This window comes from Canis lupus, chromosome 15 (genome assembly GCF_003254725.2).
Source record: "Canis lupus dingo isolate Sandy chromosome 15, ASM325472v2, whole genome shotgun sequence".
NCBI lineage: Eukaryota > Metazoa > Chordata > Mammalia > Carnivora > Canidae > Canis > Canis lupus.
The window spans coordinates 7151838-7177467 of record NC_064257.1 but is presented as its reverse complement, the minus strand read 5'-3'; the positions used below and the strand labels follow the sequence as shown (position 1 = coordinate 7177467).

The 25630-nt window shown below is 57.5% G+C and overlaps 2 protein-coding genes across 6 annotated transcripts in view; both read right to left on the bottom strand.

Annotated features, from left to right (window-relative positions):
* Positions 1-1703: 1703 nt before the first annotated feature.
* Positions 1704-6632, bottom strand: SMIM12 (small integral membrane protein 12). 4 transcript variants are annotated; one of them, XM_025419988.3, is made up of 2 exons: positions 6539-6632; positions 1704-2606 (listed from the first exon to the last, which is right to left on the bottom strand). In XM_025419988.3, exon 2 carries the CDS (start codon positions 2599-2601, stop codon positions 2323-2325), a length of 279 nt encoding a protein of 92 aa, XP_025275773.1. In that variant the 5' UTR covers positions 2602-2606; positions 6539-6632; the 3' UTR covers positions 1704-2322. The 4 variants fall into 4 exon arrangements, with proteins under 4 accessions (XP_025275773.1, XP_025275774.1, XP_025275772.1 ...); XM_025419989.3 differs by having other exon boundaries at positions 6406-6540; XM_025419987.3 differs by lacking the exon at positions 6539-6632 and adding an exon at positions 4380-4533.
* A 4323-nt stretch (positions 6633-10955) lies between these two features.
* The window catches only part of DLGAP3 (DLG associated protein 3), a 61713-nt gene continuing 47038 nt past the window's right edge, over positions 10956-25630 (bottom strand). For both annotated transcript variants that reach the window (XM_025419985.3, XM_025419984.3), the window contains exons 9-12: positions 14078-14562; positions 13144-13235; positions 12794-12937; positions 10956-11805 (exon numbers count right to left, since the gene is read on the bottom strand). In XM_025419985.3, the coding sequence (XP_025275770.1) occupies positions 11587-11805; positions 12794-12937; positions 13144-13235; positions 14078-14562 (940 nt within the window). In that variant the 3' untranslated portion in view covers positions 10956-11586. The remainder of the gene's footprint in view (positions 11806-12793; positions 12938-13143; positions 13236-14077; positions 14563-25630) is intronic.

Below are 25630 nucleotides of genomic sequence, written 5' to 3'. Positions count from 1 at the left end.
CCACGAGCACAAAAGCACGCTTAGAATTTCTTTTTAGAAGATAAAATGCCAGGTGCCTGGGTGGCCTCGTCAGTTACGCCCCTGCCTTGGGCTCGGGTCACGATCTCAGGGTCCTGGGATCGAGTCCTGCATCAGGCTCCCAGGTCTGCAGCGTGGGGTCTGCTTCTCCATCTCCCCCTCCCTTGCTCCTGCTCGTATGTGCGCGCTCTAATAAATGATCTTTTTTTTAATAAATAATCTTTTTTTAAAAAAATGCCAACATTTAAATATCAAGTCTCAAAATGAAAAAAAAAGAACCATACACAAATACCTAAATTCCTACCATCTTTTAGGGAAAAAAAAAAAAAAAAACCTAAAAATGTGGGCATCACTGAGGAAGCAGCATACACTGGAAGCAGCCACAGCCGCCCGCCCACGAGGGCAGCCCACCCTCCTCCTGGTTCCCGGCCTGCCTGCCCAGGACGGCCGCGGGGCGGCAGCACCAAGCTGCCACGGAGGCCCGCCCGCCCCGGCTCAGCTGGCAGAGCCTGGCACGTCCTCCGGGAACCAGGAATCCAGGAATCCGCCGGTGTCCCTAATGGCAACAGCACCTCCTTTCAGCACACCCTGGAGCCTCAGGGACGGCAGAGGAGACGAGACGCCAGTGACTCACTGCCTCCTGCCCTCCGGCCACCACCTTCCCCAGCTCCCCAGCTCCTCCCACGTCACAGCCGGCATCTCCATCTGTTCGGGTCCCAACTTCACCTGTTATCGCTGTCGAGCCTTGGTTCCCAAGAGGACAAACACCCTCCCCGGCGTTAAAGGACGGCGCGTCCCCCATCACGCGCTCCTCATTTCCTTCTGCTCACTTGGGTCAAAGGTCAGCGGACTCCAGCGGACCCCGGCTCTCAGGCCCCTTCCTGCCCTCTGCTCTCGCTGCCCTTCCAACAGCACCTGTAACATCTCAAACGGCAGCACTAGTACAAACGCCTGCAGCCACTTAGGAAAGACATTTGGCATCGTGCATCCAGACGCCTGAAACTGCTCATCCTCCTTCACCCAGAACACCATTTACTCCAAAATGCAGGAAGGAGCCCTGCGAGAGACAGTCCCTGCCACACCCACACTGGGGAACCACCAGAAATGACCCAAGCGTCCAGCCACGGGGAAACTGTCAAAAAAACAAAGTCCGTTTCCTTCCCACTTGATGGGCAGTGATGCGGCTGCTAAGAACAACTAGGATTATGAAGACCATGAGATAAGACAGAAAAATGACGACGTGAAACACTAGGTAAAAAAAAAAAAAAAAGAAGATAAAGTTAAATGGACACAGGTGATAGGAATCTTAAACAGTTATGCCAAGAGTGGATGAAAGGTAACGAGATGCTACCCTGCTGGCTGTACCGGAGCCCTGGCAGCGGGGCGACCCTTCCCAATCTCTACCAAGTGTCCTGGGGTGCACGCATATTACTTTTGTAGGGGAGAATGTATGTCTGCGTATGACTGAAAGATTTGACAGCAACTACTAAGCAACCTGGTCTACGCTGGATTCATATTTGGTAAGTCCTCGAACTCTCTTCTCATCATGATAAAAAGGCTCCCGGGGACCTGCCTGGGCCTCGGAGCTCTTGGTTAGAGGTCAGTGATTTCCGACCCCGCAATGCCTACACTTGCCTGACTCCTAAGGAGACCCCAACACCATCTGGAAGATAGGAGCACATCAAGACAGTTCTCAGATGCCACTTTAATCAGGTTTTGTACCATACAGTGATGGGGGGGTGGGTGTGTGCGAAGAATGAGACTGTTTTCAAGCATATCCCCCTGCCCCAAGGTACGCAGCCTGGGCTTCCAAGAACAGTAAAAGGCTTTCCTCCCCAGGGAGTCTCACTCCTGAGCTGACAGGACAGGATTTCAGGAAGCGTGAGAGGGGGGTGGGCAAGCCAGCAACGGGAGGCAGGCAGCTGGTTGCATTCTTCCCAGTGTGCACTGGAACTGGGCACGCAGGTGTACCTCCTAAGGCAGCACCCCAACCCCAGCCGCTCCCACGTGAGGCCAGGGGGGCCTCCCCAAAGAAACAGACAGCCGTCATTCATTTCATGACAGTCCTCCCAGCCGTGCGCCCGACGAGCAGAAGCCTGACAGATGAGCCTTCAGGCCAGCAGCACCCTCAAGGGCCTTCCTCTTCACCGGCCCCTCCGCTGCTCACACGTCTGCCTGGCCGGGTGGTACGCGAGGGGCCAGAATAAGCCATAAAGCAAATCAGATGTGGGTTCTGGAGCGGCGCAGACATGGTGGCAGGGCCGGTGGTGGCCCACAAGGGCCCACAGGGCTCTGTGTCTTTCGTTAATTCTTTTCCGGGCGGTTTCTGTTCAGGACGGCTTTAGGGGCAAATTCCAGCTTGTCCTTAAGGCTCACCACCTGGGTGTGGTCCTTGCCTAGCAGTTCATCCAGCTTGCGGTCCTCCCGGCGCTCAGAGATGCTCTTCTCCTCCTCCGCAGGCTGGGGATCCTTTCCCCGGATGAACCATTCCAAGTGGTAACCCACAGCCCCGACCACAAAGGCCACAGGAAACGTGACATAGGGAGCATAGGTACGCACCACGGTCCAAAGCACAGGCCACATGACATCTGCAGAAGAGCACAAGGCAGCGTTAGGGAGGAACCAGCAGCCCCTGTCCCATGAATACAGACGACCCTCCGGGGCGCTCCCGTCACCAGGCAGCCTGAGCATCCACCCCACGCAGAGTAAGGCAAGAGAGTGCCCTGCTCAGGCAGCGGTCAGGGCCCTGAAACAGTCTAGAAAATTTTGAAAGACGTAACCGTTAGGGAAAGGGGAAGAATCTCTAGGTTCCGTACTATCCTGTTTGACCGTTACGCAACCACATGTGGCCGTGCTCCCCTCGAGGGAGCCTCTGAGCTCTCCCGACGAAGATTCAAGCCTGTTACTGGCCCCAGGCCCTCCCTCCACACTTTAAACCAACATTTCAGAAACAGAAAAGAGCCTCCCTCTGCTCCACGCAGTTTCTCCGTGAACACAGCCTGCCACCCTCTTCCCACCAGGTGAGGTCCCACGGCCACTCTCCTGGCTCCACCATAAGTAGTTCCTCTGCCACAAAAAAGAATAAGAAGCGTCTTTAAGTGGCCCAAACCCTAACTCGTTACTCAACCATTCTGGATGTTAGAGAAATGATTTTTCCCCCCAATCTGAACTTGATCTTGGTAACAGTGAGACATACCTGGACTTTACAAAACGGGGGCTGGCCACACCTCTTTTAAAACACATTCTCGGGATCCCTGGGTGGCGCAGCGGTTTGGCGCCTGCCTTTGGCCCAGGGCGCGATCCTGGAGACCCGGGATCGAATCCCACATCGGGCTCCCGGTGCATGGAGCCTGCTTCTCCCTCTGCCTGTGTCTCTGCCTCTCTCTCTCTCTGTGTGACTATCATAAATAAATTTAAAAAAATAAAAATAAAAAATAAAACACATTCTCTTCAACCAAACCCTTCATATTTGCATAAAAAACTCCTAAAAGTGTCACCAACACGTTATACAGACTCTGAACACGACAGGGAGCGAATTTTTTCTGTAAAAAACACACTGTATAGGGATCCCTGGGTGGCGCAGCGGTTTGGCGCCTGCCTTTGGCCCAGGGCGCGATCCTGGAGACCCAGGATCGAATCCCACATCAGGCTCCCGGTGCATGGAGCCTGCTTCTCCCTCTGCCTATGTCTCTGCCTCTCTCTCTCTCTCTGTGACTATCATAAATAAATAAAAATTAAAAAAAAAAAAAACACACTGTATAAGCCTGTCGCCGAGAAAGAAAAAAAAAAAGGTAGAATGGTCCCAGAGCTTCCTGAAATGAATTAGGACAACATCAAAAAAAAAAAAAAAAATACAGAAACATACGGATTGGTTCACTCTAATGGCCATTTAGTCTCATGACGGTCCCCATTAATAATTACCAGTTACTATTCACAGGGCACCCGGCAGGCTCAGTCAGTGAAGCACTGATTCTTGGTTCTAGCTCAGGTCATGACCCTGAGGTCGTGGGATCGAGCCCCAAGTCAGGCTCCTCCCTCAGCAGAGTCTGCTTGTTCTCTTCCCTCTTCTCCTCCCCCCCTCTCCCCCTCTCTCAAATAAATAAAGTGTCTAAAGAAAAACGATTATCCACGTTATCATAATAACGGTAGCTACCGTTGACGGAGCACATACGTGCTCGGGCCACTTTATACACTGTACGTCCTTTCGCCCTCATGTCCACTGTGAGGCCGACGTCATCATCAGAGGGCTACACGGTTTGCCCCAAAGTCTCCACTAGAACATCATTCATTCCATTTGCACCTCTGTAGGTATTTCTGCGACTTAGTTTTCTCCAGTCCAACACGTACAAATGAAACCTCACCAACGAGAAAATGATCTTCTCTCTCTCTCTCAACTTGGTTCCGATTCTCTTTGGAGGAATCCCAGCATTCTGTGGACCCAAGACTGTAACGGACCATCATCAGGGGGAAACCCACAGCAGCTCCAAGGGTCCCCTCTGGGTCCCTTGTCTTAGCACCGGGCCCAGCGCCGCCCGGGTCACTCGCCAGTCATCAGCTGATTGTCACAGCACCTCTATGAGGTCGGAACTGTCAGCCCAGGTTTGTGCCTAAGGCCACAGAGGCTCAGGGACCTGATGTGAACTTGCCCGGAATCACCAGACGTGCTTTTGAATCCAGGCCTCTCCAAACGGCAGAGAGCTTGTGCTCGCTCTGGCAGCAAGAACACGCTGCAGACAGGTGCGCCGTGTCTGTCCAAATCCTGGACTTGGGGAGCACCTCCTGCAACTGTTGTTTGGTTTGTTTGTTTTTCCATCAACTTGGCACATCACCATCTGCAAGAGCTTCCCTGTAGGCAAACTCTGAGATTACGCAGAGATTTGCCAAATTATAAAACAGCAGAAGTCAATAAAAAGAACGCCCTGGGGCACCCGGGTGGCTCAGCAGTTGAGCGCCTGCCTTCAGCCCAGGGCATGATCCTGGAGTCCCGGGATCGAGTCCCATGTCAGGCTCCCTGCACGGAGCCTGCTTCTCCCTCTGCCTGCGTGTCACATGAATAAGTAAATAAAATCTTTAAAAATAAAATAAAATAAAATAAAAAATAAAAGGAACACCCTGAAGAACCTCAAACCTAATACACCACTTCCTCTCCTACCTTCATGGAGGTTCTCTGTACCTTAACCTGCACCCTAAACAGCAATTCTCCACGTGGATCCCTCGTTTGTTGTGAAACATCCCAAGCACAAGGCCACAACTCACAACATCTCCCACGCTCAGCAAAGATCTCTGTTGTCCCGACCCCCTTCTAGTGGTCCCCAGATAACCACACTCATCCCCTCGTCCAACACCTAGGACCACCTGCTCCGGGCCGGGCCTGGTGCCACGGCCCACCCCTCTTGGCTGCATTCCGCCCAGCCCTGAAGCTCCAAGAGGCCGAGGGCGCCCTGCCCGCCATCGAGGGCCCACCGCAAGCTCGCCGCCTGAATGCAGGACGGTCAAACGGCGCATGGGCATCATCAGTGCTGTGGGCCTCGGAGGGTGGCACAGCAGGTGCAGCCGCTGCAGGGCGGGCTGCAGGGTGGGTTGCAGGGCAGGCCACAGGGGTGAAACAGGCTGCAGTGAGCTGCAGGGCAGGTTGCAGGAGTGCGGCAGGGTGGGCTACAGGGAGGGTGGCAGAGGCGCAAAGGGCTGCAGGGCGGGCTCCAGGGTGGGCTCCAGGGCAGATTGCAGGGGCGTGGCGGGCTGCAGGGTGGGTTGCAGGGGCGCAGCTGGCTGTAGGGGTGCAGCGCGGGCTGTAGGGTGGGTTGCGGGGCAGCCTGCAGGGGTGCAGGGCGGGCCTCAGAGGGATGCAGGGCAGGTTGCAGGGGTGCAGAGGGCTGCAGGGCGGGTTGCACGGGCGCAGTGGGCTACAGGGCGGGCTACTGGAGTGCAAGGCAGGTTGCAGGGCGGCCGGCAGGGCTGCAGGGCGGGTTGCAGGGGCACAGCGGGCTGCAGGGGTGCAGAGGGCTGCAGGGCGGGCCTCGGAGGGCTGTAGGGAGGGCTACAGGGTTGCAGGGCGGGCCTCGGAGGGCTGCAGGGCAGGTTGCGGGGGTGCAGAGGGCTGCAGGGCGGGTTGCAGAGGCGCAGCGGGCTGCAGGGCGGGCTCCAGGGCGGGTTGCAGGGGTGCCGCGGGCTCCAGAGCGGGCCGCAGGGGCGCAGCGGGCTGCAGGGCGGGCCTCGGAGGGCTGCAGGTCGCCCCGGGGCGCCCTCACGCCTTCCCGCCCGGCGACGTCCAGCGGGCCGCCCGGAGGCCAGCGGGACCCGAGGCCCGGTCGCAGCTCGGCCCCCCGCGAGCCGCGGAACCAGCGGGACCGTTCGCACCCCCCCCCCCCCCGCAGCGGCCGCTCTCACCCACGCGCCCGACTCGGCCTCCGAGCCCCGGGAAGCCAGCGGCCAGGCCGGGCCCGCAGCGGCCCCCGCCCCTCCGAGGTCGCGGCCGGAGCCGTCTCCCTGACGACGGGCGGCCGCCGGACCCGAGGCTCACCCGCGCCGCAGCCGCAGCCGCAGCCGCGCTCCCGGTCCGGCCGCCGCCGCCGCTCCCAGCAGCCCGCGGGGCACCCCCGGGCCCCGCCCCCGGCGCCTGCGCCTGCGCCCTCGGAGCGCGCCGATTGGCTGAGCCCCGGCCAAGGAAGCTGAGCGTCGGCAGCGGGTCCGCCGCGCGGAACGGGGGCCGCGCGCCCCCTGGCGGCCTGGAGGCTTCCCAGCGACGTGCGCGGAGACCGTCGGTGCAAGGTCATCATCACTGGTCCCCAACACCCACAGACATGAATGACAGTGCTCCCTGCCTTGGAGGAGATGTCCTTAGCGGGCCATGGTGTAGAACCCGAGAGCTCTTCGGACGTGGGCCGGCTCTGGCCGGGTGAGCTGGGCAACATCCTGGCCCGGCCGAGCCCCCTCCGCGACCTCTTAAGCACACAGGTGATGGCACCTGCTTCCCAGGCTGTTGCAAAGCCTAGATGACACGGTGCGTGTTAAGGGCTGTGCCAGGCAGCAGCAGAGAACACGTGGTACTGCTGTCGGTGTACAAAGCGCTAAAGGAGAGCGAGGCCCGAGCTCTGCGTGACCCCTCATGTGGGGGGCAGCTCGCTCCCCCCGTGACCCCGCTGAGCCCTGGGCACACACCTACTGGATCACCGACAGCTGAGCTCCGAACAACCGGGCTCTGAAACTAGGTGGGCCCGCTTACACACGGATTTTATTTTATTTTATTTTTTTCAAAAAATGCATCCTGGAACTGGCAATGCATTTCCTCTCCCTTGGGATTTGCTTAACATTTTCTTTTCTCCAGCTTATTCTAGCGTAGGCATAGAGCACACACGTGCGTGTCACATAGAACTGTTCACATTACCAGTAAGGCTTCCAGTCAACCGTAGACTCTCGGTAGTTGGGTTTGGGAGGAGTCAGTTATGCGTGGATTTTCCACCGTGAAGGGGGGCACTGGGCCGTCACTGCTCGGGGGTCAACTGTCTAGAGATGAAACACCAAACTCGAGCTGTGTCGTGGCCCCACCAGCCTTGCCTTGGCCCCTTTGTTCCACGGGCCTCGGCCCAGCCTGTTTACTTATCTTTAATGGCACAGGCTAGACCCTTCCTATTCCCCCGCCGTGCAGACCGAACTCCCTCACATCTCTGTGCTTTCGTCCACCTGCAGTGCCCTCCCCATCTGTCTTTACCAAAGTAGCCCTGGCTCATGTTAAGAGCTTAAGGGACACCTCCAGAGGAGGCCTTCACGTGCCCCTCCTCTGTGACCTCAAAGGGGTCAGTGCGAAGCTCTGGCAGCGAAGATGGAAAGGAACGGTTTAGAGAAATATGTCGACACCATTATTTGCAGAACGTGTCTCCTAAGTGAACGTGTAGAGAGGAGAAGGGAACAGAATTTCCCAGAACGCTTCGCGTTCAGTCAGCATCTGACATGTGCTGGATACCGGGGAGGCAAAAATGACCAGGACCACCCCCCGCCTTCAGGAGTCCGGGGCCCAACTGCTGGGGAAGCGGAGGACTCTACCAACTGTCGAAGGGGTGTGAGAAATGGGACAACAGAAGCATGCATCAAAACACAGAGGAGGACCCAGGAAGAATCAGGAAGGGCTCAGCAGGGGAGCCCCCCCTTGAGCTGGGCCTCAAGTGATGGCCAGTAGCTCCATCAGACAGAACTGAGCGGGGCTTGAGAGCACAGACGTAGGAATCAAAAGTGCGTCCAAATCCTGGCCCTGCTGCCGGCCAATCTCAGAAAAGCTGTTTACACTCTTTGTTTACACAAAGGCAATAAGAGTACCCATCCCCTAGGGTGGTTCTGAGTCCTCCATCACCTAACGTGGATAAAATACTTGGCCACAGTACTTGGCACCTCCTAAGTGCTCAGTAAATGGTTGCTGGCATGTTTAGTGTCCCCCCTGAGTGAGTCCTCCTTCCGTAACGTCCTATGTCCACTTATGGTTTTACTTATTCACTAAGCCAAAAGCCTGACATCTTCCAAATCTCTCCATCTCTGCATTATCCCCGAAACCCAGCTTACAGCACCACCTGTACCTCCTGAATGCCTCTCAAACTCATCATCATCATCACCATCATCATCATCATCATCTCTTACCTGGACCACCTGAACTACTGTCTCAATGGTCTATCCACCTCCCATTACTCCCTACCGTCCATTTCCATTCTTAGCCAAAGGGTCTTTCAAAGCCTGGAATAAAACATGAAATCTCCAGCTTACACCTCCTCTCTTCCCTCGGGTCCCTTCTGGCCACATCTCCTCTGTGCCCTCTACACCCCCATCTGCACCTGCCACCTCCCCGTAGTCCCTGTTCTTCCCATGATCACACACACACACACACACACACACACACACACACACACGGTCCCTTTGCCCGAAATGATCTTCCTCTCTCTTCCTCTGCTGCGAAACTCTAACTCATCCTGCAAGACCCAGTTCAAAAGGCCCCTCCTGCAGAAAGCTTTCCACACTCAACTGACTGCCAGAGGCCTCGTCCTCTGGGCATCTCAGCCCCTCTGGGAGAGGCCTCCCTTTGCGGGTATCATTCTGTTTATGCGCCTGGCCAGCTGGGAGCAACTCAAGCGCAGGGACTGGATGCAATCCTTCTCTTGTCCGTGGAGCCCAGCATGACTCCCCAGCCCTAACATCCAGAAACTCCCCACCACACCAGCTCCACATGGGGAGATTCAGACATCTGCGGCCAGATGCCCACTTGACTCATCCAGGAATGCCCCTGCATCCCTCTGCCCATCCCATACACCTCATGGTTCTCGGAAACCTAATCCAGTTTCTGGGAAGAGACACGGACCCCTAAAGAGCTGTAGAGTGTGGAAGTTAGACTCAGCCACTTCTCGGCTTCGTGATTTAGGGCAAGTTTTTAAACTCTCCAAGCCTGTTTCCTCACCCGTAAACGATGGTAACAACAGTATCTGCTTCAAGGGTGGCTCCGAGGATCTTCTACATCAAACCTTGCCCGCGGCCCGGTTTTAGAGATGAGAAAACTCAATCTCAGGAAAAGTGACCCAGCCAAAGACTGACTTGGCAAGTCTAGGGGAAACAGACAGATGGGCATTTCCAGTGGAAACTTTTGGACGGTCATCCAACCTAAGCATTCTCCAACCTGGCTGCCCATCAGAACCGCCTGGCACAATTGTTACAAACTCATTTGGGGGCAGAGAGCCTATTCACAGTCTTGGACCAGGCCCAGGAATCTGGTTGGGATCAGCTCCAAGCTGACTCACTTTCGGGAATTTGGATCACATGGGGCTCCTCTCTGCCTTCCAGCGGGCCCATAGAAGTGTGTACATACGACCTCTTGCTTTTCAGGCTGTCGCCCACACTGGCCCATAAAAGAGCTGTTCATGCCACCCTCCCGTTCAAAAGCCTTCCATGGCTCCCCACGGCTCTCACAACCCAGACCCACCCTCCTCACGTCCACCCCAAAGCCCAACACGGCCATGCCTCTGCACTCCTGATGCTCTTTCTCCTCCTGGCCTTTGCACGGCTGGTGTCTGATCTTGGAACATTCTTCCCAGCCCTGGCCGGCCTCCAGTGGCTCTTTCCAGCACTTGCTCTTATTCTGCAACTGCTTGTTTACTTGTCTGCCTTTCCCATAAGACAGTAAGTGCCATAAGAGCAGAAACTACACTTGTCCAAGGCTATCTCCAGGTGCCGGCCAGTGCCAATAGAGGTTCTTGATAGACGCCTGCTGAATGAAAGAATGTGACCTGGCCAGTCCCGTGTGGCCCAGAAGGGCAGCCAAAGCCTTGGAGGGCTCTTGTTCCTGCCCCCCAGGTGATGCATCAACCCCAAGTTCTGCATGGGGTTGCCAAACCACAAGGCGGGGGGGGGGGGGGGGGCTGCCATCAAATCCCTTCAGGGCTCAGAAGAGCCGTAGAGCTAAAAGCTCACAGTTTGGCATTAGACAGACCCGGGCCCGCCACTGAGCCCTGACTGTGACTCTGGACAGGCCGCGGAACCTCCGCTGAGCTTAGCTTTCTCACCTGTCATACGCAGGAGCTACATTCAGGTAAAGCACCAGTCCCCTTGCATGCCCCAGGGCAAGCATCCCATAAGCATTAGCCATCATACTAGCTCTGGGCTGCTACCTGGCTTCCCAGGAGAGTCCTGTTCTCCCGCCGCCTTGCCCCAAAGTGCCCACGTGGGGGGAGGCATCAGAAAATGTGCCACCACTACATTGAACCTCGTTTCTGCAGCTGATCAGGAATGAGGGCAGCAGAGGGAACCCAGTACCCATCTCCGTCCTCCCGCCCTGGGCCCCTGGCCCAGCGCTCTCCCCAAACCCAGCGAGGGGCCCCTTCCCCTCCCCCCTCCCCCCGCCGCCCTCCACCCCGGGGCTCCCAGGCGGGTCAGAGGTGGCTCCTTCCGGAGAGAGCAGCCGGCTCGGGTGCAGTTCTGCCGTTTTATTTTTCCTGGGATACTCAAGGGGATGTGGGAACAGCCACAGGTGTGGTGGGGGGAAGCCCCATCTCCCCCCCAGCAGCGGGGAACGGGAGAGGCCCAGGCGCCCTGGTCCTGGGTTGGTCCAGCCACTGCGGTCCCTGGGCCCGGCGGGCTGGGGGCGGAGGGCGCAGCCCCGGGGGGGCGGCAGGCTCCGGGGTGGGGTTCGGGATTCTTCATAAAAAGCCACGAAGCTTGATCCCCACGAAGCCCAGCCCCGCGGGGTGGGGGGGTGGGGGACGCAGAGCCCAGATGGGGGACCCGGCCCGGCCCGGCCCGTGGAGGGGGAGGGACGTGATGGCAGAGATGGTGCGGGGCGGGGGGGCGGGGGGGCGGGGGGGCGAAGCGTCGGACCAGGAGGGAGGGGTCCGGTGGGGGCGCAGGGCGGAGAGGCACGGCCCCAGCCCGGCCCGGGCGCCTCCGCGGGGGTCGGGAAGGTAAAAAACCCACGAGCGCGGGCGGGCGGGCGGGCGGGGCGCGCGGAGCCGGCGGGCGGGCGCTCGGGCGGCCGCGTTCACAGTGACCTCGACGCTGGGTGTACAGTACGGGCGAAAACCGCGGGCCCGGCGGGCGGCCCGGTCACAGCCTGGTCTGGGCCTCGGGGATGTAGATCTCGATGCTGTCGGCGCTCTCGGTGGCCGAGCTGTGGCGGAAGGACGCGGCGCGCTTGGCCGCCAGGAGCCGCTTGCGCGCTTCCTGCCGCTGCCGGTCCACCGAGTCCAGGGAGCGCTCCTTCACCGGCACGCCCCGGCCCCGCGGGGGCTTCTTTGGTATCGGCGGAGGGACCTTCTTCTCCTCCTGCGGGGGAGGGCGGGGGGTCAGGGGAGGCCGCGGGTCACCCCCGGCCCGGCCCCGCCGGCCCCGGCCCCGCCCCCGCCAGCTCGGGCCCCGCCCCGCCCCCACCGCCCTAGCCCCGCTCTCTCCAGCCCGGCCCCGGCCCCGCCCCCGCCAGCCCCGGCACCGCCCCCACCGCCCCGGCCCCGCCCCCGCCAGCCCCGGCCCCGCCCCCACCGCCCCGGCCCCGGCCCCGCCAGCCCCGGCCCCGCCCCCACCGCCCCGGCCCCGGCCCCGGCCCCGCCAGCCCTGGCCCTGCCGCTCCCCCATCCACAGGGCCCCCCCACCGCCAGCCCCGCGAGGGCTTCTTTGGTATCCGCGAAGGGACCTTATTCTCCTCCTGCGGTAGGGCAGGCTCAGTGGAGACCGCGGGTCACCCCCCCCACCCCCACCCCGCCCCGGCCCTATCCCCACCCCGGGCCCGCCCCTATTGCCCCGGCCCCGCCCCGCCGCCCCCGGGCCCCGCCCCCTCCACCCCGGCCCCGCCCCGGCCCCCACCGCGCGCCTCCGACGCCCGAGCCTGGGATCGCGAACCAGGCCAAAGCGGCTTTTCGCTACAAAGGACGAACCAGGGCGCCCCCCGGCGCCGACGGTGTCCCCCAAGGGCTGGCTCCAGGGCCGCGGCGGGGAGGGGGGTGCGGCCCGACTCAGGCAGGGCAGCGGGCAGCGGGCTCGCTCCCAGGCCTCGGGGTGCCCTCCGCGCCTGGGTCCAAGCCCGCTCTCCTGCAGCTCTAGGGATGCGCCCTCCGACCACAGCCCGCGCCAGGGGGCAGCAGCACCCCCCCCCCCGGGTTCTGGGGGCTCAGGCAGTGACGAGCACAGGCCCCAGCACACGGCAGCGGTGCAGTCACCATCACGGCTCCAGGACTGCCTCTGCTGCCCTGAGTGCCCTCTGCTCCCCCCGCCCCCCCAGGCCGGTCTGGCCTCTCTCCTGAAGGCGCTCTCCCCCTACCTTAGGCTCCAGGAGTTTCCAGCTGTTGGCCTTGAGTTGCTGTAGCTCCAGGAACTTGAGGGTCACATCCTCGATAGAGAGCTGCAGGAGGTCCCAAAAACCCGCCAGGTCCTGGAAGGTGGGCACAGGGAACGCAGTGGGGTCCTTCCGTGGGGGGAGACAGGAAAGACAGCCGGTCAGGAAGATCTGCACCCCAGCCAGGACACAGAAAGCCCTATCCCTGGGAAGGGGCGGGCGGGGTGGGGGGGGCAGGGAGGCAAGAGCGAGCCCAGCCTCTGCATCCTGGGCACAAGCACCGGCCGCACCTCCAGGCACACACCTGCGGTGAGCTCCGGCCCACGGGCACTCACCATGCTTTGCTGACACAGCCGGAAGAACTGCTGAACCTTCTGGGACAGGAGAAGCTGTGTGCTGCCCACGGCGCTGCGGATCTTCTCCAGGACTGGAGAGCGGGAGGGGATTCAGGGGAGGGACCGATGCCTCGCCTTTCCCAGCCTCCAGGAAGCCTGCCCTGAATGACTCAACCTTGCCTTATCTGGCACCGTCTGTGTCCTCGGGCACCTCCCCGCATCCTCCGGGTCCCCACAAGCAGCTCAAACCCCACCTCATCAAGAAGCCTGTATCCTCAGACGCCACTGTTTCCTCATACGAGCTCCATCTCTTAAGCACTCATCCTCCCATGTCCTTCTCTCCTCCCATGACATGGAAACCAGCCCCAGCCTTGCCCGTCAGGCTCGCCCAGGCACTACTCAATGACCACCCAGGGGCAGACCCTTGTCACTCATCGAGGAGTCCCGAAAATGTCATGCGTCTTCCTAGTCACTACCTCATCAGCTCAGGGCTGTGTGCCCCTGGATGGACCTGCAGGGAAGGGCCGTGGCCGTGTCCTGGGGAATGACCCTCCTTCCCCTAGGCCTCGCACAGTGACGTGACGTTGTGCCCTGCCTGGCCCCCTACTCTGCAGTGTGTCCCGCTCCCTGGATCAGCCCTGGACTCCACACGGGCCAAGTGGGAGCAGCGCCCCTGACCCCCGTGGCCTGGGTGACCGGGACGTCCAGCATCTCCTAAGAGGCCCGGCCCTTTCTCCTGGGCCCCCTTCCCAGACCCGCCTTGGCTGCCGCAGCCGCTCCCCGCCTCCTTCCAGGGGCTCCCAGCTCGCCCTGCTGCCAGGGGCACCCATGGAGATGCAGGCTGAAGAACCGAGCCACGGGAGGCCCAGTGAAGCCCACCCGGAGGGCAGCCGGCCCCCCACTCGCCACGCAGCCCATGGAGCCCCCCACTCACTCTCCTCGGGCAGCTCGTAGTCCTCCGCCTCGCGCTCCATCTGCTGGCACCAGTGCTCCAGCTTCTCCACCTCCGCCCGCAGCATCTTGATGAACCACTCGCCGTCCCGTGGGCAAGGGGACGTGCGGCCTGAGTCGGGGAGGCTACGTGAGCCGCGCTCCATCCAGGAGTCTCGGCGGCTGGCCCCGGGGCCAGGGGTGGGGGCGGGGGCAGGGCCGGGCGACCCATCGGTGGCCGGCGGCTCATACGGCAGTGGGTAGCCCTCGCGGTAGGCCCACTGGCCCTGCGTGTGGACCGTGCGGAAGACTGAGTAGGTGGGGGCCCGGGGCCCGGGCTGGGGCTCAGAAGCGTGCCTCTGGAAGGAGCGTCCAAACTGCAGGGCCTTGTCTTCTGTGGCCACCGTGGCCAGGCCGGCCAGGCCCTCCAGCTCCAGGTCCGCCTGCACACCTGCCGTCACGCTGTTGGAGCGCTTGAACCTTGCCCGCCTGGTGACAGAGGGGGCCGTCATCTCCACCCCTGCCTGGCCAGCCCTGCCCTCCCCTCCCAGCCCAGGCCCTGCAGGAATGGGAAAAGGGAAAAGCCACCTCCAACGTGAGGACACTAACCCCGGCCGCTCGCTCTGGCCGTCCTCGCAGGTGGGCACAGACGCCTGCTGTGCCGCCTCTGGACAGGGCTGACGTTCCAGTCAACAGCCTGTCCTCCGCGGGCAGAAAGGATGCTGCACACGGCGGCCCGACTGGACGCAGCCAGAGCCCGGGAGCGCGACGGCCGGGCCGAAGCCGGACAGTGGGGCACAGCCGAAGGGCCACGGGGCCGGGGAGGCGGCTCTCCACCCACAGCACAAAAGTATTTCAGCATTTTAACAAAAGAGCAGAGTTTGCTGACAGCATGTGTCGCTAGCTTACACCACCTGCATGGCTCTGTCTCCAGCAGGGAGGCCCTGTGGTCACCCGGCTACCAAGTAGCTGAGCCAGGAGCTGGACTCAGGGCTGCCACCGCCACAGCCCAGCACTTCCCACACCCTTGCTGCTCCAACGCCAGGAAGAGCTGCCTGGCCTCGGAGGGGAGCCCCGGAGCAGGGAGGAGCCTGCAGCTGAAAGGACGTCCCCCTGGGGACCCTGTGGCTCAGCCCAGCCTGGCCAGACACAGTCAGCCAGCGCCAGTGTTGCTGAATTAAGTTGTTGGCAGGAATGACAGGAGGCCTGGAAATTTCTTGTCTATGAGTTAATATGCAAATCCTCTGCAACACAGAAAGTCAACTGGCCTTGTTCTTTGTCATCCCGCCCCCCACCCCCAACCAACTCAGTTCAGCGTTCTTGCCTCTGCAGAGCCTGCTGCCCCTGAAGCGCGGGGCTGCGGTCAGACAGTCCTTGAAGAAGTGGGAGGCAGCAGACGGGAGGGCGGTGGGGAGGGGTCGACGCAAGTTTGATGTCTGGAAATGTCAGGACCATAAAATAAAGCACCCATGTGTCTTAAGCCACTTGCACCCCGTTATGGCCTAAAGAGAGCAGGACTCGGGGAAGGGGGCAGCTCTTCGGGGGGGGGGGGCAACTTCCAGCCTCCCCAGAGTCTCCAACTGCCACAATTTCAGCCTTGCGCTGGCTGCCCAGGCCTCCTCTCCAGGCCGCCTGCCTTGCCTGCCTGCTTCCCTCCAGCTGGCGGGCTGCCTGCTGGGAGCCTGTTGCCATAGAAACCAGGCCCAGAAGGATGCTGCAGGACCCAGGAAAGAGAGATGCACTCATGTGCAGCCTCCAACAAGCCCTGTGTCTCCACCCCCACCCGGGGAGGGAGAGAGCACGAGAACATAGCCACATTGCCTCCCACACGGACTTCACCCCGGTCTTCACCCCAGCATCCGCCCTGTCCTGCCCTGGTCAGGACTGGAACCAGCCTCTGCCCTCTATGGGATCAGGCTCCTTTCGACATACCTCCGTCTCCACTCAGCACCAAGGAAGAGCACTAGATGGGGAGTCAGATCGGAGTTCTGATGCTGCTTTTGTTGCTACATGCCTCTGGGAAGTCCCTCACCCTGTCTACGTGCGTTTGTAAAATATACCGTACGGTACATACGATTAGGTATAAATACACGTGCGCACATGTATACTACTAAAACGATGGGAATGGACCGGTACTCGCCAAGGTACCTCCTCTCTCAAAAATCACAGCTTGCATATTGTCCCATCAGGGACTCACCAGTCCACTCAGATCTGGGGCCGTCGTCCCAAAGCGGACCCCCCTGCCCACCTCACTCCCCTGCCTGAAACCCTCTCGTGAGCCTCCCACTGCCAACAAGATAAAGTTCAAGCTTCCTCTGCTGGCATTCACCCAACACCAGCATCTACACTGGAAGCAGTCGTCCTCCCCAGCCCCATCCCGCCTGCATCCTCCTTGTTCCCCAAGTAGATTCTAGTGGGCTGGACTCTAAGCCTTCACCTGTGCTATTCCCCATTCTCAAATGGCCTTCCTCCCTCCCCGTCCATTCCCGGCTCCCGTCCTCTCTTCCTCTGTGAGCCTGCTGACTGCCCCTGTCCTTCAGCCCCCTGCCTTTGCAGCCTTTCACCCATCCTCCCAGGGTCCTGAGGGGATCACATTCTGTCTGGATGGAAGCAGGCCACGGGGTCCAGAACAGAAGCAGCATACGCGCCCCAGGCTCCATGGTCCTCAAGCCTCTACCTCAAGGAGGCCCCTTCACCATGTCCATCTCGTGGAAGATCAAAACAAGTTGAGAAGCTCGGGATTATGAGGAGCGCAGTCTTCACCAGGACTCCTAGCCGGGGGCCAGAGATCGGCACAGGTCCAGCAGGAGCCAGTCAAGCTTGGGCAAGTGCTTTTGAAAATCACCCATTAAGAGACTCTTAACCATAGAGAACAAACTGAGGGTTTCTGGAGGGGCGGCAGGTGGGGGTAACGGGCATCAGGGAGAGCACCCGATGTAACAGGCGCGAGGCGTTACATGTAAAAGATGAATCCCTAAGCTCTGAGACCTGAGAGCTGATAGCTCTGAGACCAATACTACACTGTACATCAACTAACTTGAACCTAAATAAAAACTTGAAAGAAAAATAAAATTTAAAAAAAATGTAAATTAATAACAAAACCAGCCGTGAGAAGCAGCTGGCTGGCTCAGTCAGTGGAGCGTGCAGCTCTTGATGTCAGGGTCATAGGTTCCAGCCCCACGCTGGGTGTAGAGATGACTTGAATGACAAAATCTTTAAAAAAAAAAAACTAAAGATAAAAATAAGTAATCAAACCAGCAGCATGGGACATGATCGCCCAAGAAAAGAGCCATGAAACAAAGATGCAGAGCCCTGGGGAACGTGGACATTTCAGGGGCAGGTGGAGATGATGTAGCCCCAGCGGCGTCTAAGCCAAAGGAGAAGAGGATGGAAACCAGGACAAAGTCAGCTAAAGGCCAGCAGGGAGGGGACAAGGGTCTCAAGAAGGGTGTGAGCTGTCAACATGGGAAACATAGCCCACGGAAGATGTCCACTGATTTGGCCAAATGGAAGCCACCGGCAGCCAGGGCAGGAGTCAGTCTGGCAGAGTCCGAGGGCGGACGCAGGGGACAGAAGGTCGTCAGGAGGGACAACTGAGCAAGACAATTCAAAGAGCTTAGCTGAGAAAAGAGGAAAAGGGGAGACAGTGTACCTTCCAGGAAGGTTATCTGTCAGTGAGCTCTCCATCTGGGGGGGGGGGGGATTGTTCCAAGGGGGAGGAGAGGGATGCTTGATTTAGGATGGTTCCCCCGCGCCTTGCTCAAGAGGATGGAAGCTGCGGGGACCGCAGAGTCACACTCCAAGAGGTCCACAGCCTAGTTCCTGGCAGCTCCGAACAGGTCGCCTTCCACGACAAAAGGGCCTTTGCAGATACGACGACGCTAAGGGTCCCGAGACGATGGGAAGAGCCTGCACTACCCAGGTGCGTCCAGCCGAATCACAAAGGTCCCCATAAGGAAAGAGGGGGACCCAGGCTGGGATGTGGGGACTCACCCTGCCACCGCGGCCCCAAAGGCGAAGGCAGCCCACGAGCCAGGGACAGTGCGTAACCTCGGACACAGGGGAAGGTGACGGAGGGAGGATTGCTCCTGGGGGTGCCGAGGGCGCCGGCGCTGCCTACAGAGTGGCGTTAGCCCTGTGAGGCACACTCAGGCGCCCGAGCCCTGGGGATCTGGGACAGTAAGCACGTGTTGTTCCACGCTGGGGGGCTGTGGCGGCCCCACAGCCTCGAGGGGAAACCACCAACCTGTAAAGGGAAACCGGTCCGAGGTCGCGGAGAAAGAGGCCGGGGTCCGAGGACCGGCCCTCCGGGGCTGCATCACCACCCCGTCCATGCAGGCAGTCGCGCTAGCCCGAGGGTTCCAGTCAAACCGTACTCAGTCCCCCTCCCGGGCCAGGCGGTTCCAAGCGTGGTCCAGCGCGGTGGTGGGGGCCGGCGTCTACACCCCTGCAGCCCGTTCCAGGACCGGGGGTGGGGGGGCGGCCCTACCTGGGGAGACACCGCCTCAGCCTCAGGCAGGACCGGTGGCAGAGGTGAGGGAAAGGAGGCGGGGAAGTTAGGGCTCGGTCTGGACATGGGAACGGGGGGGGGGTCCCCACCAGGCGACCCCAATCCTTCCGAGATGTGGATGGACATTTGGGGGCAGGGGTGGGGGGTCAGGGAGGAAGCGAGAATGAGCAGCTTGGGGGGTGGGGCTTGTGCCTCAGTTTCCCCAGCCACCAGTGAGAGCAGTGCACAGGACTGGCAGGAGATAACGGACGTCAAGGACTGAGAGTGGCGCCCGGCCGCCCTGTGTGACTGTCACTGGCCCTGTGGGGAGGCGGGGAGCTCTCGCCAGAAAAGACAGGGAGCTGGACAAGCACGACGGCAGGAACGCGCCTGGAGAGCCCGCGAGGGCACCGTGGTGATGCGTGGCTGTGATGGCCGCTGATCACTTGCACCTGCTGTCACCCGGCACCTGGATCGACACCCCTTTCATCCTCCCCAGCACACTGCGTTCTGGGTGGCAATCTGCATTGGTCTCCCCTATAAATAGAGCCGTTCCCCACACAAGTGCTGGCTGAGCGGTTGGGTGGGGGGTGGTGGCAGGGGTGGCTCGGCTGGAAGGCGGGATGCAGGGACCACCGCTCAGCCCCCAGGACCCATCCGTCCCTCCTCGGTAACAGGATCCCACAGGTTTAAGTTGCACACACGGCCATGCCGAGTAATGATTCTTTCACCCGCCTCCCGGGTGTAGCCCACACGGCCAAGTCCTAGCTCGTGGGACATGAGCATGTCCTCCCCGCTGGCCGGAATGCAGACGCGACAGCTGGACTCCAGCAGCCGTCCGGGAACACGAGGTGGCAGCCGAGCACCAGGGAGCAGTGAGAAGACGGGAGGGGCCTGGGTCCCGCCGCCGCCCAGCACCCACCGGCTCCCACCCACCAGACTCTGCACCTCTTCCAGGCCAGAGGGACGTAGACATCTGTCCTACCGGGGGTTCTCCGTAACTCACAGCCAAACCTAATCCTAAGGACAACAGATGAGGCTTTGGGGTGCCGCAGTCCGGGGCCTACGTCCCTAATTTCGTTCTGGACCTGGCAGTGTCCGCTGGCATCCTCGCCACGGCCGTAACCGCAGGATAGAAGCCGCCGCGGCTGCGAATCATCGCTCACCCGTAACCGTGCCCGTCACGGTATTTTCTCCCCAAGCTTTTGAACAAGGTCGAGGAGGCCTCACCACTCCTCGTGACGGTGGGGTGACAGTGGCCACATTCCCGATGATTCTGGAAGTTGTGGCGTGGTGACTTGACGGAGACGTCTCTACTGGGATTCTCCGAGGGATGGCACAGGGTGCTCTGGGAAGGAACCGGCTGGTCCCCAGAGACACGAGTCCAAGGATCGGGGAACAGCCAGCAGCTGCCACGAGGTTTCGCTGGGAATACTTGGGCGGGGGGGGACAGCGACCGCCCAGCAAAAGCACAGCCAATGGCTGCCTCTCTCGGGAAGCAGCAGAGGCTTAAACATAATGGGGGGGGGGGCGCGGGGGGCTCAGTGGTTGAACTGAGCATCTGTCTTCAGCTCAGGGTGTGACCCCGGGGTCCTGGAATCGAGTCCCGTGTCGGGCTCCCCTCAGGGAGCCTGCTTCTCCCTCTGCCTGGGTCTCTGCCTCTCTCTCTGTCTCTTGTGAATAAATAAATAAAATATTTTTTTAAAAAAAGAAGCCCCGGAGCTGAGGGCGGCGCCCACATCAGGGCTTGAGGTCTGCCAGCGGCGCACCTGCTTTCCCAGGACTGTCCTGGGACTAGGAGCTCATGTCGACGGATGCTCCCCCCGCCGGGGCCCAAGGGGCTCTACTCTTTCGGAACCTGCCATTCCCAAGGCCCCAGACACGGCCGTGAGGCGAAGGAAGGGCAGTGGGGAGGGGGCGGCTTTCCTACATGGAATTCTCCAGGGGGCCCCATTTGGGCTCAGCTGGTTATAAATAGGATTGTTAGGTAAAATACAGGACTCGCCGTGAAATTTGAATTTCCAATAAAGAACAGATTTTTCAGTGCGTCTCGTGCAATATATGGGGACTACTCGTACTGGAAATGCTTTCACGGTTTATCTGACAACCAAATTTAACCGAAACTTCTGGTGGCTTTTGTTTGTTCTTTTTTTGCTAAACCTGGAACTTGAGATAAGGTCTTGGTAGGGAAGATCCAGAGGTTAAAAGGTACAAGGGGATTCCCCACAGTTAGAGTTTGAGGAAAAAAAATCCTACAGTCTCTATGTTGTTAAAGGGCCCAGGAAGAGTCTTCGAATACTTGGCAAGGACATTTGTTTGACGCCTTCCTTTACCCTGGCCCGGAGTATGCAGAGGCTGGGTAGACAGGTGCAGTGGGATGCCCTGCGACAGTGCTGGCGTGCTCCCTCCCACCACAAGGCCTTAGCGCATGCTGTTCCTTCTGCCTGGAACACTCTTCTCTCCCACTTGCACCTTGTTAATTTTTGTTCACTTGGTTAAATTGTGTTAATCGTTCACTGGGACCTCTGCCCAAATGTCACTTCCTCGGGGAAGCCCTGCCAAATCCCTCCGACTAGGCCAACGCCCCTCTCACCGGGCACAGACCTCTCCTCTATGGCACCACCACGGCTACACATCTGCGTCATTTAGGAGCGTCTTGGATTAACACGGCAGCCTGCTCCACGGGGCAAGGGAGGCCTGGCCCCACTTACCTCGGTATCTTCAGTGCCTGACAAAGTACTGGACAAATAATAGGGATCCAATAAATACCCGTGGACAAATGAATCTTGGGTGGGGGTTAGGTGCAAATAGAGGTAAAGACGCACCAACACCCGTCCCTATTTATTTATTCCTAAGCCAGGTCGCCACTGACGATGGGCACCGGGACAAGCCCACTGGCAACAGGCACAAGGGGCAATAAAGCGGAGTTCTTCATCCAACGGGTTGACGGGGGACACACTGAAAGATGGAAAAGGAGACGCCCTTGCTCCCTGGCAGTTTGTACGCCCGGCGTGCAGAGAGAGACAGTGAGACGGGAGCAAGGACAAGGGAGTCCAAGGAAATGGGACGGCAGCAGGTGGGGGCTCCTGGATGTTTGCCCAGAAAGGCTGCTGGTAGTCGTGGCTCGCTTTTGTGTACCATGTGGGGCATGGCGTGGGGTACGTCAGACTTAAAATGCCAGGGACATAAGGGACAGAAAGGACAGTGCAGGTGGATAACTAGGGACGCCTGCATCGGACCAGCAAGGGAGCCTGGCCAGAGAGATGCGCCAGATTTCTTCTCTTCCCACCTGTCACCCCCGTGGGTTCCCAGTGTGATCACCTGTCCCGGGCAATCCAGTCCTTCAGACGCTTATCCAACACCATCTCCCCCTCCCCAGCTCCCCTCAACAGGACCTCACGAACACCTACACGGGAGCAAGGGAGACCCCACTCTCTGCCTGTCCCTGCCCTCCTGCAACTTCACTTCAAAGGGCTCCTCCAATCGGTCCACTTCTCTCTGTGTCTGTTGCCATCAACCTAATCCGGACAACTGGGCAGTACGGTAGACGCAACGGACTCGAGAAGCTCCCGCTCACACACCCGCCCACCCCCAAACACGTGGAGATGCTGGATAAAATAAGGTCCAAAGGGGTCCCCGCTATAGTGTGCGCCACGCTTGAAAATAGGAAGAGAGAAGGCTTCGGGTGCTAGAAACAAAGAGGAAATTCGAAACCTCTTTGGGAAATTCCCAAAAAGGAAAGACAAACCTAAATCCGAAGTGAAAGGGACTCTAAGCCAAGTGAGCCAACGGGGATATTGGGCCAGACATATGCTAGAGGCTAGATGGTGATGCCCAGGGAGGGCGAGAGGGGAGCCCTCACACCTGTGCACCCCGGGGAGCTGGACGGGGACCCCGTGCAGGAAGCCAGCAGCCAGAAAAGGGTCCATTTCACTTACAAACGTGGACTGGAAAACTCAGGTCACGCTTCGGGAACGTGGCCGGGAAGTAGGATGCTGAGAATAAGAGCATTGAGGCTGCTTTGGTGTGTGGGTGTGGGTTCCAACGAGCACCGCCACTGAAACACAGAAACTTCAAGCTGAGACATGAACTCTAAAACTGGTCCTAAGCTCGGGCCGTATTTCGGCATGAAAAACACTGAACCATGAGGAAGGAGTGGGCGGTGGCAGGTGATGGTGCATGCATAAATTGTTAAAACGTGGTTGTAAATCTGAACTACTAAACCATAAAAGATTTAAAAAAAAAAAACCGAAGTGATTTGGCAGAATTTTTTTTTAAGAGCTATAATCAGAATACTAGACAAATACAACACGGGAGATGGGAGGAGGGAGCTAAGAAGGAAATTAAAGTGTTCCAAGGTTCTTGGTGTTTGCCTACGAAGGATGGAAATACTATTTTTAGACTTTATCAGAAAAATATTAAATTAGGCATATTTTCTAAAAATTTGAGGAAAAATCACTACCAAAATGTAAATGTCCAGTAGAAGGATAAAGAGAAATAAAGTAAATGTGATCAGTTCAATAGAAGGCAGAAAAGTAGAGGAGGAAGAGGAGGAGAGCAAAGAAAAAGCATGATAGAGGACTCGGCTGGCTGTCGGCGGAGCACGCAGCTCCTGACCTCGGGGGTGTGAGTTCAAGCCCCGTGTTGGGCCTAGAGCTTATTTGCGGGGGGGAAAATAAACAATGAAGAAAGAGCATATCAAATAAAAGATTTTTAAAGAGATAATAAAAATAAGTCCAAATAAATCAGTAATGAAAGATATAGATAAATTGATTAAATACATTTAGTAAATTTCAGCACAAGTAACAGATCTGAAACATAAGGATAAAGGGAGGATGAAAATCAAAGGATGATAAAAGATATTTTGGGAAGTTACCAAAAGAAAGTAGCCATAATAGCAAAATCAAGCAAAACAGACTTTGAGGCAAAAACCAGTAGGAAGGGGGAATCCCTGGGTGGCTCAGTGGTTTAGCACCTGCCTTCAGCCCAGGGTGTGATCCTGGGGTCCTGGGATCGAGTACCATATCGGGCTCCCTGCATGGAGCCTGCTTCTCCTTCTGCCTGTGTCTCTGCCTCTCTCCGTGTGTCTCTCGGGAATAAATAAATAAAATCTTAAAAAAAAAACCCAATAGGAAGGATGAAAAGCAGCCTATTTATGACAAAAGAACCAACCCATGAAAAAGCTATAACAATCGTAAGCCTGAATACATCTGAACAGAACTCTCAAACTAAAGAAAAAAATAAAATAAAATAGAATAAAATAAAAAATAAAGAAAAAAATTAATAAAATTACCAGGGGAAATGACACATCCAAAATCATGGTGAGACTTTTTTTTTTTTAAGAGAGAGTGAGTATGGCAAGGGGTGGGGGGGCACAAAGAGAGAGAGAATCTTAAGCAGACCCCATCATGCCCAGCGCAGAGCCCGTCCGAGGGTGCCACAACCCTGAGATCATGACCTGAGCTGGAATCAAGAGTTGGATGCTTTGGGGACACTGGGTGGCTCAGCAGTTGAGCATCTCCCTCTGGCTCAGGGTGTGACCCCGGGTCCTGGGATCGAGTCCCACATTGGGCTCCCTGCATGGAGCCTGCTTCTCCCTCTATCTGTGCCTCCGCCCCTCTCTCTCTCTGTATGTCTTTCATGAATAAATAAATAAAATCCTTAAAATAAAAAAAAAGATGCCTTGAAAGTTACACACAGCACTCCCACATCGCGTTGGCTGAAACCTCATCGAGGGGCGGCATCTAGCTGCAAGAGAGGCAGTGGTCTATGGTCGTAGTTGGGGAGCAACACAGTCAGCAGAGCACAGAGCTCAATACAGGGTTCTTGTGGCTAAAGACAAAGAAACATGGACATATGGAACTCCAGCAGTTTTTGTATAATCTTGATGTATTATTTTTTATAGATTTTACTGAATTTTTGAATAGCTATTGCTTTAAGAGTTCTAAAAAAATATCTATTTATTTGACAGAGAGAGAAAGAGAGGGAGTGAGTGAATGAGCACACGCAGGGGAAGTGGCAGGCAGAGGCAGAGGGAGAAGCAGTTTCCCCCGGAGCAGGGAGAGCCCAAGGCAGGACTCAATCCCAGGACCTGGGATCATGACCTGAGCCAAAGGCAGACGCTTACCCGACTGAGCCACCCAGGTGGCCCTCCTTTAAGATTTTTATAGTCTCTGTTCATAAGTAATATTAGCTGACGATTTTGCTCTATTGCAGTTATTCAGTTCGGGTATTTAGGTTAGGCTGGACTCCTAAAATGAGTTTGGTAGCATGCTCTGCGTTTCTGTTCTTTGGAACAATTTGTGTCAGGTAAGAATGATCTATTCCTTAAAGGTTTGGTAGAGGTTGCCCATAAAACTGTCTAGGCCCGATGCCTTTTGGGAATAGGAGAAACACGGGGAATCACACAGCTTTAGTTTCTTTTGTGGCTATTGACTTATCCTATTTTCTTTTTTTAAAAAATATTTTATTTATTTACTCGTGAGAGACAGAGAGAGAGAGAGAGGCAGAGACGCAGGCAGAGGGAGAAGCAGGCTCCATGCAGGGAGCTGGACGCGGGACTCGATCCTGGGTCTTCAGGATCACGCCCTGGGCCGAAAGCAGGCGCTAAACCGCTGAGCCACCCAGGCTGCCCCCTATCTGATTTTCTTTTTCTTCTTGAGTCAATTTTGGTCTTTTATATTTTTCAGGAAAATGGGCCATTTTACAAATTTTGACAGTTTTCAAACATTTTTGGCACAGATATTCTTTGTCATAGTGTTATGGTTTTTTTTTTTAGTGTTATGATTTTATAAGTTTTTATTGTATCTATGGCTTATGTCCCCTCTTTTCATTCCTAAATTCCATATATGTATGTTTTACCTCTATTTCTCGATCAGTGTTGTCCGGGGTTTGTATATCTTCTCATTTTAACATATTCTTATTTATTAATTAATGAAAAATGACTTCGTTTCATTTTATTTTATTTTTTTTAGAGAGAGATAGGGAGAGAGTGTGTGCACAAGTGGGCAGGGCAGGGCAGAGGGAGACGGAGAGAGAGAATTTTAAGCATGCTCCTTACCTGGCACA